The sequence below is a fragment of the Aptenodytes forsteri genome, unplaced genomic scaffold (assembly GCF_000699145.1).
Source record: "Aptenodytes forsteri isolate BGI_AS27 unplaced genomic scaffold, ASM69914v1 Scaffold309, whole genome shotgun sequence".
Classification (NCBI taxonomy): domain Eukaryota; kingdom Metazoa; phylum Chordata; class Aves; order Sphenisciformes; family Spheniscidae; genus Aptenodytes; species Aptenodytes forsteri.
The window spans coordinates 2,520,864-2,535,781 of NW_008795857.1; the positions used below are offsets into that span (position 1 = coordinate 2,520,864).

At 40.5% G+C, this 14,918-nt stretch overlaps 1 protein-coding gene across 1 annotated transcript in view; it reads right to left on the reverse strand.

Annotated features, from left to right (window-relative positions):
• GLP1R (glucagon like peptide 1 receptor) overlaps positions 1-14,918 on the reverse strand; it is a 57,822-nt gene that overhangs the window by 28,783 nt on the left and 14,121 nt on the right. The window contains exons 3-4 of the mRNA XM_009283744.2: positions 3,835-3,944; positions 813-919 (exon numbers count right to left, since the gene is read on the reverse strand). Of these exons, the coding sequence (XP_009282019.1) occupies positions 813-919; positions 3,835-3,944 (217 nt within the window). The remainder of the gene's footprint in view (positions 1-812; positions 920-3,834; positions 3,945-14,918) is intronic.

Below are 14,918 nucleotides of genomic sequence, written 5' to 3' on the forward strand. Positions count from 1 at the left end.
TCTTGACCCTCTGAGAGAGTGCGGAGCCGGGGGGGGGATCTCTGTTGGAGTCCAAAGTTGGTTTGTTAGGGTTTTTTTCTTTTTTTTTTTTTAACCAGAACTACACAGTGTATCATCGGCATGTGCAACCAATAGTCTCTTCATTTTCATGCACTCCATGCAATTTGTTGGTGCATACCTGGATGAACCCAATACGCCAATCTGACCGGGTAACAGCAATTTATTTCACAGAAACTTTTCAAGTTTCAAAACTAGGTTCTCTTCCATATTGCAAAAGTAGTAAGAATTTCTGAAAGTTCTCCAAAAAGAGAAACTGTGTCAAAAATCCATTTCTGTATTGAAATACACCCTGCATGTAAGGGCTGGGAAATAGGCCAGACTGAGCTTTATTCTCGGTGTAATTCCAAGCAAGGCAAGATGAAAACTTCTGTCCTAAATGTCCTCTCACACCCCAGATTAGTGCCTCATCTGCAAGGCGACACCATGAGAGAATGCTGGAATCTCTCTCTTTTTCCCCTCTTCCAGTGGAAATGTCAATGAAAAAAAAATATCACAACGAAATATTTCAACTGATAAAAAGCATCTGTTCCACACATTCATACAGGTAACACTGCAAAAATTTAGGAATTTTACTGTTATTTTGAGAAGAAACGATTGTAGGAATGAATACAGAAGTGACATAAGATAGAGAAATAATGAGGTGATGGAAGAAGGGGAAAAAAAATAAATCGAATGTTTCTGTCAAATTCTGATACTATCGTATAAAAAACATAACACCTTTTCTCCACTCTCTTCAAAGCTTCACCAGTTACCTGAATCCAAGAAGAATGGCAGTTGCTATTACAAGGGCAGAGAAGGAAAGAGCATATCCAATGGTGTATATGATGGACAAATTCAGGAGCTGTTCTTCCGGTGCATCCTGAGAGCATATAAATGAGAAAAGAAAAAAAAAAAAAAAAAAAAAAAAAAAAAAAAAAAAAAAAAAAAAAAAAAAAAAAAAAAAAAAAAAAAAAAAAAAAAAAAAAAAAAAAAAAAAAAAAAAAAAAAAAAAAAAAAAAAAAAAAAAAAAAAAAAAAAAAAAAAAAAAAAAAAAAAAAAAAAAAAAAAAAAAAAAAAAAAAAAAAAAAAAAAAAAAAAAAAAAAAAAAAAAAAAAAAAAAAAAAAAAAAAAAAAAAAAAAAAAAAAAAAAAAAAAAAAAAAAAAAAAAAAAAAAAAAAAAAAAAAAAAAAAAAAAAAAAAAAAAAAAAAAAAAAAAAAAAAAAAAAAAGGAGGGGGGAAAAGACAGAGCTCATGGGCTTCAGTTCTTTTCTCCCAGCTGCTTTCTAACTTTTCTTAATGATAACCAGAAGTCATTCTCCTACTTTCAAGTTTAAATGCACATAGCAAATCAGTCTTCCACTTTCCATATGCTCTGAAGAAATAAAAATTTAATCTTAATTCCCCAGCTGCTCCCAGGTGTTCACTCAAACAATTGGGTTTTGCAGCCAGGCTAGAAAATAGATCATGTGACATTATTTCATAATAAAGTTGGAGAGGCGTGAATTACCACACAAGCAAGCCTTAAACAGATGGCAGGAAGCACAGACACAACTCAACCCTGCAGTAAAAATGGCAGCGCTGATGTTTTCAGACTTGAATACTTAAAGCAAGTCTCCTTACTGCTGTAATGAGGAGGGTCCTTTGGCTACGTCTATACTTCGAAATAAAACAAGCCAGGTCTCATTCATTTACTCTGAGACAAAGCATGCCTTGCATTCATACATCTAAACCCTTTTCTGCCCCTGAATAGTCTCTCTTCTGCCTCAACTACGCAACCTCCTGGTAACGAACCATAGCCCAACACCATCTCATGACCTAGGTGTTACAGCACTGCCTGGGAGGCCAGAGCAGCGGGGATGCTCGCACCCCCCTGACAGTAGCTCTCTTCAGATTCACTGTTGAAGACATGACTACTGAGACCCTTGCTTGAAAGTGCTGGCCAAAATCTTTAGGGAGAAGTATTTGAAAAGCTACAGGCAGGTCTGAATTATAATACAGGCTTATTGCTCGGCCTCTGAGGCACGTTCATATTCTCTACTCTGGTTCATTTCTAAGCATGTATCTTTGTCTAAATAGACTCAGGCATTTTACTTCCTTTCTTCAAGCTGCTAATTCTGCAATTGACTCCCAAGACCTGTACTGTACAAAGGAATACATTTGTTGCACTTCAGAAATAAGTACAGCTATTCAGATGTACTTTGCACAGCCAGGAGGATTTAAGGTGAACATACAGGCTGTTCCTCAGGGATTTGCTAGGTTAATGTTTTAAAGGGAATGATATGAGAGCTGCCTTATGAAGAGAAAAGAAAAATCTCTTCAGGGTCAAAGCTCAGGCAAACTACTGAGATCTGACAATTTAAAACATCTACGCAGATCAAAACCACATCGCGCTCTTAAAGCAAACGATGTTATTTTATAAGGATTCACACACAAACCCTTTGGATTTTGTTTTAGCAACAGTTGTAACACAACATACAGCAAACTTATCAAAACAACCTCTTGTTCTCACGTACAAGATGCATAAAACAAAGTAGGTTATTAGGGGGGTCTATATACATTAGCTGGAAAACCAAACACGGCTGTTCACATTTCAGGGAGTGACACCATGTACGCAGGGTTTCAGAACCCAGATCACTTCATGGAAACTTGGAGGCAGGTGCCAAACAACCAAGTGTTACCATTAGGTATCTCTCTCCTTGGCACGTCCCAACATAGCTCTGAAGAAACCATAATGGCAAACAAGGAAGAGTCAAATGACCAGGCTTACACTTTGCATTAAGATAACACACTCTGCTGGGATACCCCAGAACATGGAAGGGACAAGGAATAAGGCTGCAAATTAAAGGAAAAACTTAGTTTCTAATTCTCCAAATATGTTAAATTTATCTCTTTTCCCATCTCCTTCTACTCTGCAGCCATTTATTCCTTCTGAAGAATGAGGCACTGGGCAATGGGAACTCCAGAGGACACAGATCCTGCAGCACTCGGGGATTTCATACACTTGAACTGTTTTGGCTAGGTATGTACTAGTTCCCAGTACCCTGGGACAGAGAGAGCGCACTCAATTTATGTGAGGAAAAGCATTGCCCTTAGAGGCTCGCAGCAGTAATGGTATCACGTGTGATGGGAATGCACACGGTGCGCTAGCTGACGCCAATGGCTGACAAAAATCCCCTGGAAATCCCTACGCTCTCCTTCATTTGGTGCCAGGTGTCTCAGCTCCCTACAGAGTATAAAGCACTAGAGCAAGAAAATAACACTGACAAGCCTAATTCCATCGCCCACAGCAAATTAAGGTAAAAAGACAAACAAACCCCAAACAAACAAAAAGCAGGGACTGCCCCCTGCTCAAAGGTGAAAAGCAAATATCCTTCAGTTCAATTCATCTTAATCACCTTAATAGCTGCTAGCAAGACAGAGAGAACAAACGGTCACTTTATTGTAATGACGTGCCAATGGAGAAAAAGGCAAAGGAATAACATTAGGTCACTCCTCTGGTTCGGGTGGACTGCAGTTGAGCCCCCTGCACTGCACCACAGCTGGAACTACCTGGTTCACTTCTCTTGGCTCTCTCACGTACATTTAAACCTGCTCTCGTCTACCCTCCACGTTCCCTTTGTTGAAGAGGAAAGGCCTGACGTCCCTTACCATTAGGCTCACTGAAGCGAGGCACCCAGGATGAGTTGGTAAAGATTACTTCGACAGGACAAAAACGCATGGGCATCAGTGACTATATTTTTCTTCTCTTCTGTTTTGTCCTAAAGAACAACAGCAGCAAGAGACGGAAACTCTTACCTGGTCAGAGGCCTCGCACTCAGACAGGTTCCGCCAGGGCAGGGTTGAATTCTCCTTCAGCAGCCACGTCCCCTCCAGGGTGCAAAACCGGTACACCTGCCCATGCAGCACTGCCGGAAGCAAAACGAGCCACGAGGTTAACGGGAGGAGAGCGTGATTGCCGGGCAAGGTGCGCAGAGCGGTCTGAGGCTCGGTGCAACCTTTTTTCCAGACGGATCGCTCTCCTGGCTGGAGGGGGAAGCCACAGCATTGCTGGGGGAGTGCTTCGCCTGCTCCCTACCTGCAGCTGATGCTGCTGCTGCTCGTCCTCAGGGCCAGGGAGCGGCTTGGGAGGACACGGCTGCAAAAGGATCAGATGGCATATACTCCAGGACAACTGCTAACCGTTCAGCAGCAACAACAGTCTGAAATGGTTGCTGCCATCTTTGTGTGGATTTTACAACATGCGTAAATTGCAGCTCGCTGAACTATTAGATTTTAAGACACACAAATTTTGGAAATGTTAAGCCTCAGCTACAAAATTCACAGGGAAAAGAAGGCGCACAAAGAGTAAATGTGCTTTTTCTTTTCTGAGATCATGCAGACCCAGAGAAACCTCGGAATAGGTATGCTAACACAAGCTCCCCAAAATGTAAATGCTTATACAAACATCTGTGCTACAAAATGAAGCCATAAATCTTTGCTTAAACTACCCACGTACTCTTTTTATTCCTTCTGTCTACATGTTTGAATAACAAAACCAGCAATAAATAAAACGCCTTTCCGAAGCAGTTAGCAGCTTGATCTTGTAAAAGCAGGTACGATGAAATGGCTCATAATAAAGTTACATCAGACTGAAGCACCAAAATAAAAGTACGTAGGGGAAGTACATACACTTAACCATAGTGTATCAAAAGAAACCCTCTCTCTGGTGTCTGGAGCATTGGGGAAGTCTAACAACTTTTACAGCTGTACATAAGCAACCTGGAGGTGCCCCTGTATCAGAGCATAGCTAGAGTAATGATGTCAGCTGCTTTGCAAATGAAGTTTTTTTACTAATCGCATTTCCGACCCAGTAAACTGACCTATTCTATGTTATGAAGCTACCCCTCAAAAAGCAGTGCTGGGTCAATCCCTCAACCAGGGTTAGCCTCTACCGAGGCAATGTTCAGAAATAGACATAACATTTTGAGGTATGAGAAGCCGAATTAGGAGGATTCAGTTCTACATGGGTATCAAAATACCTCTCAATTACAGCTTTTGCTCAAACCCAGCCTTGCCTGCTGCAACCTCATCCTGTTGTCAGCGCTCTCATTACTGCAAACTAGAGCTCGTTAAAACTCGGCATTTCTGTTCAACGGGAACATGTTAAAACTTATTTGAAATTAGAACAACCCAGTTGGCCATTTGCATATTAGTTGACAACTGGTAATTTGTTTGATAATTGTCAGCCGTAGACTAGTAGAAGGTACTGTAACTGAAGAATGATGTTTTAAAAAAATAATATAGGCATTCATATTCTAATAAGCCATTTCTAATGGGTATACTAAATGGTAACTGACAATGGTTTTGGTAGGCATAGTCTATTTGCTTTTGTAATTGGTGTACTGAATACACCAGTATGAGATAATATAAAGATGATATGAAAATGAAGTTAAGCCTGGTGGAGGTTTTTCCTTACTATTAAGGATATCTGTTTGCATATGTTTACACAAAAACAGGAGGAGAGATTAGGTCAGCACATGCAACATACATTCACATCCATTAACTGCTACGAACATTTTGTCACCTGCTCTCATTATCTACTGTCAGTGCCAACCACTTCCTACAGCCGGGACGTTGCTACAGTGTTAAGGATCTCACACCTCACGGAGGGCAGCAAGTAGGAGTTTTTCCCCTCAAGATTAAGGGACAGCAAATTGAAGTAAGCCATTCAAAACATCTATGCAAAGGCAGCTCTAGGATTCAGGAATCAGTATTATATATTAGAAGCCAATGAAGGTGATATCCAGGGGGTTAAAGTCCAGAGGATCACAGAACTCTGAAACTCAGTCTGACTGCCATTGCATGAGCTGTAACCAAAAAGTATTACAAGACAAAATTATTATGAGAAACAATCTCACACAAAAAGAAATTCCACTATATTCCTGAAAAAAGGAAAAACTTGCTAAAGGAGAATTTCTTTTTTTTTTTTTTTTTTTTAATTTTTTTACATTTTTTTAAATGCAAAAAGCTAAAGGAGAATTGATTTTTTTTTTTTTTTTTTTTTTAAATTATTTCACATTCTCTGAAATGCTTTGTGAATTTTTTTCCCCCCAGTATTTCTTACTGTCAAGGTCTAATTGGGATGAAAGCTTAGCCTCAGTGAATTTATTTTCTCTCCAAATCATTGTGATGCATTTTAATTTTCTTTTTATTGATAACACTTCTTTTGAAATAATAAGGAGGAGAATCTATTGTATGCTGAAGCCTGGCATATATTGGAGAATGGAAGAGTTTACAGTAAACAAAACATGAAATTTGCCATCAGACAGAAAGACAAGGCAATTCATTTAGATATGAAGAAAAATGAACGTAACCCTATTACACTGGGAAGGAGAGTTCCTGCTACATCTAGGAGTCACAAACACTCAAACTGGACTGACGGCTCTTACGGACCTCTGGGTAGCCACAGGCCAGCTGTATCAGGTTGTCATAGCCTCACTGCTCACCAAAACAGTGGTGGTCAGTACAGGACCCAGAGGCAACTAAAGACCAGCTGGGCTACCTGTATCCAGGAAGAGCCTTAAGAAGCAAAAGAATTAATCAAACCAAAAATCCAAATAGATGAGACCGCGTACGAGAGTGTGAGAGCATATACGTCTGGTCTATGGAACCATTTATTAGCCAAAATGCTTATGAAAAAGTTGAAAAAGAAAACTTAGACTTTAAGGCAGCATTCAGATTCTGGTTGATACATGGAGAGATGCTCATGAAAGAGTTGAGAGACTGCACAAACCACAACATGAAGAGAGTGCAGAGCTGATGTACTGCAGGCAGCCAGTTACTCTCAGGAATGAGAAAACAAGTCTCACCGTTGTGGAAATAGATTATTTTCAGTTATGTGCCAAACACCACAGAACCCACACAACATCAGCAGAGGTTTACTGTAGGGGCTGTGAAGGGCTCGGTGACGGATATACACCACACGCGAGACCCTCCATCCCCTGCAGCTGGGCATGTCCAACACCAGCATCGTGCAAAACCTATGAGGCAAACCCAGCCCAGGGGTGCTGACATCTTTGCATGCTGTGTGATCGGCTGCAGAAGCTCCCCAGAAAAAGAGGCCCAGAGCCACAGTCCCATGAGCCCTGGCCTTTACGCAGCACGGCCGCTCCAGGATGCACCTTTGGAGCAGACCCCTCCTGAACCACATCATCCTGCAGCCATTCCCGGTTTCTCTGTTTCCTAGAATCACAAGGCAAACAGCCTCCGTCTATTCATCCTCTGAGCAACAGGCTCCATCACGGGCAGCCACCTGCTACCACTCAAGCACAAGAAAAAGGCTGTTAATGACTGACAGCTCAGAAGAGATGTTACCTTAACGAAACGCCCTTCCCTGGTCTTGCCTCACTGAAGAGAGGGATGGAGAACAGTCTCAACGCAGAAACTCTGCTCTGGTGTGTCTCCAAAATAACTGATAAAAACCTGAAGTGGAGACTTTAGATCTTTTTTGTTTCACATACAAGCTAAATTCTCATCTTTGCATAGTGAAAGCAGTTCCAACTAATTTCAAAGGGATCCACTGGCTTTTAATTGGAGACGTTTTGATTCAAGCACTGCAAGTATCTTAACATTCTTACTGGTCAGAGGAAAGCATGTGGTTTGCATTAAAGCTACCTACAAGTGTTCTTAAAACAATTTTTTCATGCAGACTTTTTACGACTCCCTCTCTGCACAGCTGGTCATGGCTTAGGATGGCAGAGACCTTCAACCTCCTAAAACAGATAAAGGGATAGTATTCGTACACATTCTCTTTGCCGTGGGCCTGATCCAAAGCTCACCAGGAATCTCATTTCCTTCAGCTTTCATATGAAGCCGCTGCTGAAAAAAATTCAGTTATTAATACATACAGAGGCAAACTAGCAATGACATGCTTGGAGGTTGCCTGTGTGCCATGACAGAAGGAAGGCATGCACACAGCTTCCCCCTCAACTGCTGAGCAATTTCAGCTTCTCGCTTGCAGGTAGTTTAGTCAGAGGTGATTCACATTTGTCCATGCCTGAATTCTGCAGAGTGACTCAGGCCCTCTTACCTTTAATGCAGTGCAAATACCAAACATACAACCATCAGCTTCAGTTCTCATAGACCAGCATGATGAACAATCTTTTTTGAAGGTTCAAGCGGTTGCTGCCTCCGTGTGATCCTACAATACCTTTTTCCTGTCTTGTAATGCTTTTTGTTACCATATAGTCAATATTTCAAATCACGCTGATTATTACATTCTAGAATTGGCTATCATCCTCTGCAAACAAAACAAAAAAATAAAATCTACAGCCAGTGCATAGGGAATCTGATTTTATTTAACCTGTAAGCTAAATGCATTCACTCACAAAGTTGCAAAACCTTTGGAACAGCAACTTAATGACGCCAGTTTATTTGAACAGTGTCAATCACACCTCATTAGAATTCCACGTTAAAACATGGATTGATGCCCAAAACTCAGTCTCTGTAAACTGACAAAAGACAGAGAGGAGAGCCCAAGAGTTAGCACAGAAGTTAATAACATCTATCTAGTTCTTTGATGAGCCTGTAAATCAAATCAAACACTACAACTAGCTAAATACTTTCACATACGGAGAAAATGTGTTATCACATGGGCAGGAGGCTCACAAACATTTCCTTATTAGCCCCCTTTTACTAGAACTAAAACCAAATTAAATTATTCCTCTGCTTAAAACAACCAACCTGATCTGCATTTTACAACATCAGGGTGTCAAGGTCGGTGTGAGATTACTCACCCAACTGTCCCCGAGGATAAACTGGAACATTATTCATTGTAAAAACAAATTACAGCATGTCCTATCCAATCAATTCTATTCAGGCAGAGAGATGAGAGAATGAGAAAAAGAACAAGAAAGATTGCAGTTTTGTCTGGCTGCTGTGTGTCAAGTGTTATAGACCTCTCCTCTGTTAATATGTATTCTCTATTTCCAGCAGGGTAAACGTTTTGGAAAAGGTAACAATTTTCTACAGAAAACAGGGACTCTGTAGTATGAGATCATCACGATAGTCTTCAAAGAGACTGGTTTGTTCCTGAAATGAGCAACTTGCCCTTTGATGGGGACAACAATTTATCAGAATTTAGGAGGTTGTGCCCCCATCAGCAGCTCTGTTCAGCTATCATTTGGTGCGACCTGGGCACTGCTCTCCTGAAAGGAGCCACTCTTGGCTGTAAAAGCTGCTGCATAAGTGTCACTCAGTCCCAAGCCTGGTGCTGCTTACAAGCGCAGACTTCCTAAACCCAGGACTTGTGCACTTGCCCGTGTGAGTGTAGCTGGAAATACGACAGCAGGGAGCAGCCTGATCACAAAGCCTCCGGGGACCACAAGGAGCTCCAGCCTGCACTACTGTCCAAGAATCACATTTATCAAAATGCGCGTTTATGCTGGGCTCGCTGCCACATCGTCCAAAATTATATTACCTCAACAAGCAGTTTAACTACAAGTACTTTATTTAGTATCCCTTCCCACTATTCCTCCTCCCTCATAGCGTATTAGTCATCCCAACTCCTTTGCTTTAGTGATGATGATAAAAAATTGAAAAACAGCTACGCCTTGCATTTTGCCTTGAAGGCAGAAAGGTTAGTGGTCACTTCACGTTCTTGCAGCAGGAAGAGAATAATTTTCAGTTATATTCTATGGCTTGGGTGAGAGGTGGGGAAACAGATCTGAGCATCCCTACTGTGAATTTTCCCCATCACTAGCTCCTAGCTTGAAAGATCCATGAATCCCTCCAGCCTCTTCCAATAAAAATAATAATTACTGCAGAGAAGAAGAGCGACAAGAGAAAAGGAGTCATGCATCCATACTCCTACCAAGAGGTAGAGGTGAGCTTACGCAGACCTAACAAATACCTTTACATGGTGCAAGGGGAGATCCAATTAAGTGAGCACAGGCCATGCCACAGGCTGCACAAGCCCACCCTGCGTGCCCTGGAAATCCTCAGTGCCCGAATCCTGTGCTGTGCTATCAAAAGCATAGAGTCAGAGACTCTGCATATGGAGATGATGGTGTTTGGCATCACCCAAGGGATATTGCCTGCATATAAATTCTTATTTAAAAACATTCATTTTGGAATGAAATTAACACAACAAAACTAAACATTCAAGAATTAGGAAGTATTAAGCTAAAGCTACTTATGTGGGTTTTAGTTCCACCCAATAACACTGTTTCTACATACACAGTCATGCATTTTTTCCAACAGAACCCACTGTTTTATTCAGGATACAGAATAGAGGGAGATCATTTAATGGGAAATTATTTATCCTTACCACTGCGAGATGTCAAGTCATATTTAAGCATACTGAAGCAAGTTACACCAAATACAGTATTTTCTTATTTGTATGGTCCATTCAGAGACCACCAATTCAGCTCCCCAATGAACACTAAGTGCTGTTATCTCATACGTGTACGCAGATGATCCAAAAAATAAAAAGCATTTTCTAGTCACATAGTAAAACCAGATTTATACAACAAAGAAAATTATGTAGCCACAAAACTTGTTCTGCATGGGCATTCAGTTCTCCTAATGCAGAGACCATCCTTGCCAGCTCTGCAATATCTTGCCTCACTCAACACAAACTTCCACCGTTAATGAGGCAATGATACTGCAGAGCAGAGACCCCCTTTACTAATTATCTCACAAGCAGATCCATTCTGCACAGTGAAGGAGTAAGAGATCTGTGGAAAAATGATAGAATATAGCTTCATAATTAAAAACTACTTGCATAATGGTGGCCAATAAAGGTTGTGTGAGCAAAGTAGACCATGCCAAATCACAAAGCATTCATTAAATTGTAACCTTATACGTCGTTGGGTAGGAATCAATATCTCAAAAATTAAAATATCTTCCTGAAAAACAATACTGTTTTTTAACAGAGCATTACCCTAAAAGGAGCTATACTCTCTCAATACAAGTTACTCAGCTGAAATGCTTGGAAAGAGCTGCGTTAACTATGCTAGACCACACTGAAACCTAACATAAATTTTTGAAATATACTTTAAAAAACAACTCATAAAAATGCACGCATGTATGTGTGCATTAGGTTTAATAGAGAGTGTTTATGAACTATAAAAGATATGTGATTTAATGTAATAAGAGAAGGTTGTTTATGAAAAACAAGTATTTATGATAATGGTACAGCTTTGTGAAGGCTTGGTAAGATACCAAAAAGCACCATTAAGAGTTTTGTTCAGAATAAATAAAAGCGTGTTAGAATAAATTTATTGCAACAACAACCGTGATTGGAAGTTTAATGCATAATAAACTTTTAAAAATGGTGCTAAGAGGTTTTGTGTTTTAAAGTTATTGGTTCAGTTAGTTAATGTAATTAATAGAAGACATCTTATTAGAGGATGTTAAAATGAAGCAAAAGATTATGCAATAAAAAGTTTTCTTAAAAGGCTGCAAAAAAGACACAACTAAAGTCTTCCCAGGGCAGAGGAAGGGATCTATTTTACTATGCCCATGCTCCAAGGACTTATAAAAATAAGCAACCCACCCCCCCAAATAAACAAACAAAACATGCAGACAGGGAAAGAAAAAACAAGCTAAAAGAAAAGGAAACAACTAGGCAAATCATTAGCATAATCCTTGCTGAGCTAAAGCAAGGAAAAACAACTTTGAGAAAAACCAACAGTTAACTACTATGTTAAATATGCGTAGCTAGGAGGGAGAGAGAAGTACACATGCAAATAAACACCAGTTGTTTGATGCAGCTTCTGAGCAAAACAAGAAGCTCCAGAAGATGCAGGCTAAAACCGATGCCAGGTGCTGCAAACAAACTGCCAATCTTTGGCAACAGGGAAATTAGTGGTATTTAGTTATCCTCCAAAACAATGGTATAAAGAACTAATGATTCAATAACCCTAATTTATCATCTCTCACAGGACAGTTATAAAGATAAACCAAAAAATCCTAAACAACTGGAAGCTTTCAGCACAGGCAACTGCAAAACATCACAAAAAGGAACTCAAACCACCAAACTTCATTTAGAGATGACTATAATTCCACAAGTATTACCCACTATTTACAGAAAGCAAAGGAAGTGGATGCTTCAAAGCAGAACAAATACAATGAAGTACCTCATGTGTTTCAAAGAGTGAAGACATACATTTTTATAGAGCAAACTGTGCACTCTGGCATTGGTTAAGGCTTATTACCTCTGTATACATGAGCTAAGGCATATGAAGCTGTAATGAAAAATTATATCAACTGGTAAAGGCTTTCCTACAGACGTTGCTGTTATATCTGTAATGCTAGGTCTGCAGAGAGTATAAGCTGCATCTACATGATAAGAAGTAGTACCATGCAATAAAACCCCAAACCCAGCTAGCTCAAGCATAAGAAGTAATACAGCACTTGATTCTACTGCTCAGGACACCGTCCTGTGCCACATCAATATATCCCCATGCTCTGCCAATGGATTTCTCTGCTACACAACAAGAGGATACAGATTTTGAGTTTCAAGCTCCGTAGCAGATATACCCCAACACTAACATTTCTCTGCCTTCCCCTCCCAACCCCTTCCTCTTCTCTCTACCTCCTTTGCCCCTCTCCTTTTAGCTACTGTCACACCATTCCTCTTTCTCCCCTACTTGCATTCCCCTTCTTGGCTCTCCTCTTCAGCTTTATTCTTCCAATGCTCCCTGTTGCTGCAATGCTTACTTCTATGCTGCTGATCTACCTACCCACTGCTGACCCTTCCCCTTCACTTCCCTATTCCTCTCTCAGCTCCTACTCTGACTTGCCAAAAACACTGTAGTCAAATAAAATGACTCCAGCCCTTCACATCTCCTTTCTCGCCAATCCATTCCTCAGCCCTCCTCATCACACCCCAGCAGCTCCTCCTGCTCCAGCCAAGCAGTGAGGAGGGGTGAAATCAATGAAGCGCCTCTGCTCTCCGATCTGGAGCCTACTGTGGCCACCAAGGGTACGAGAAGTCCTGCTCAGCCCGCACGCCAAAAGCACGTCTGGCCCAACAGTCACACAGGATTTGAGGAGAAAGGACCACTGCTCCGCTCTCATGTGGCCTCTGGAGACTGTAGGTACAAACTATAGGAAGTCCAGGGGGCACACAAGGAATTCACCCCCGTAAGCAGCAAGAGGCATATCACCAACACCATAGGAGCTGTCTTCCTCTTCCTCATGCTAAAATGCAGAACAGGGTTTTGACAAAATGTTCTTGAAAAACATCAGCCTTAAAACAGACTTCTGTTGTGTTGAATCTCAGTCAAGCAAAGTTCTTCAAACCTTAAGCTACTAACTACAAGCTCTTACAAATAATAAAAAAAGCATCAAATGCTTTTATTATGGAAACCACCATCTTTCCTGCCTATAATGACTGGAGGCCACTAAAGCTGTAGTTATGTCTGGATTTACCTTTCCATTACAAAGCCAGTCTTTACACCAATTTGATTCTTACCCTCCATCCCAAAGTTGGGACCTACCCCGATCTAAAAAAAAAATAATCAGGAACTCTTACACCATTCTGTTGCTAATCTTCACCAAGTTTTCTATTCCATTTTCATTTCAACTCCATTTTCATTGCTTGAAAGGTATTTGGATGGACATACAATCTTTCTGACTTAAACTTTTCTTTTCCTGCCAAGGTGCAATCCTTTCCTTGAATATCCACTGCCAACCCTACCTCACATTTTTAAAAACTTAGAGAGGCCCGCTGTCATTCATCAGCCACACAAATGCAATGTTTTCCACATTTTTACCCATGCTTTCATTCTCTTTAAAGGAAATTGTTGATGCCCTGCTTCATTAAGTTCAAGCTCCAGGACAATTACCAGGCAGATTTTGCGTGTGGAAGCCAGTTTTTTGCTTTCAGAGGAAATAGGCTGATGAGCACTTGATCCTTCTCTTGCCTAATTCATTTCTGCTCATTCCAATTGTCAAAAAGTAAATTAGTTCCAGAAAGGTCAGATGAGTCTGTCCGGGTGCCAACCACTATCATTATTATTGTCATTGAACTAGTCATGTACCCAGGTTCTCTCATAAACATGTTGCCCAGAAAAACTTTGTTCTTATTTGAAGAAAATCTAAAGTGATATATGGGAATCCTGACAGTTAACATTTGGAGCATGTTTGAGGAGGATTAGACATACTTTCAAAATTCATAGCAGGGACCTGGGTCTCTCAGGGAACATCTAGTCTATTACAGAAAACTCTCAAGGGGAAAGTTACCAGCAAAACACATGAGTGGAAAAGGATAATACTGCAAAAAAATAAAACTGTGTACATGATTAACAAGTGCAATCATTGTATAGGTTAGCACATTTTCAAGTTAGAGCTGCATTTGTGAAATGGCGTGAAAGGGAGAATGTTATATAATTAGACTACTTACATGCAGACACCTTTTAAGTCAGTCCACATTTTTTGCATGACTACTCTGTCAAATGAAGATATTATTAAAAAAAACCAGAGCAAACAGAGCTAATAACTTCAAGAGGCAAAGAGCGTGAGTTGCCTTTACATAAAGCATTTACTTTTATAGATATCTAAGTAGATTGAGTTGTATCTTCACTCAAATTCAACTGAGGATCTTGGGAGAAAGAAGCAACCTTTAAGCTCACTATCACACCAGAAGCGTTATGTGAGAGAACACGTACAGGTTGGATGCAAGAGGAGCATTTCCCATCACCCAAAGGCGAAGTGCCAGGGACTCCTGAAAAAGGGAGGAAGAAGTGGGCTGCAGGTCATATGGCTCTTCTAGCAAGTTGCTCTCCACCTATGCTGTTTTAAGATCAGGTATTCATGTTTTATCCCATCTTTGGGATTTGGGGGGGGGGGGAAAAAAACCAATCCTTTCCTATTTGCCACGGACAAGGAAGCCC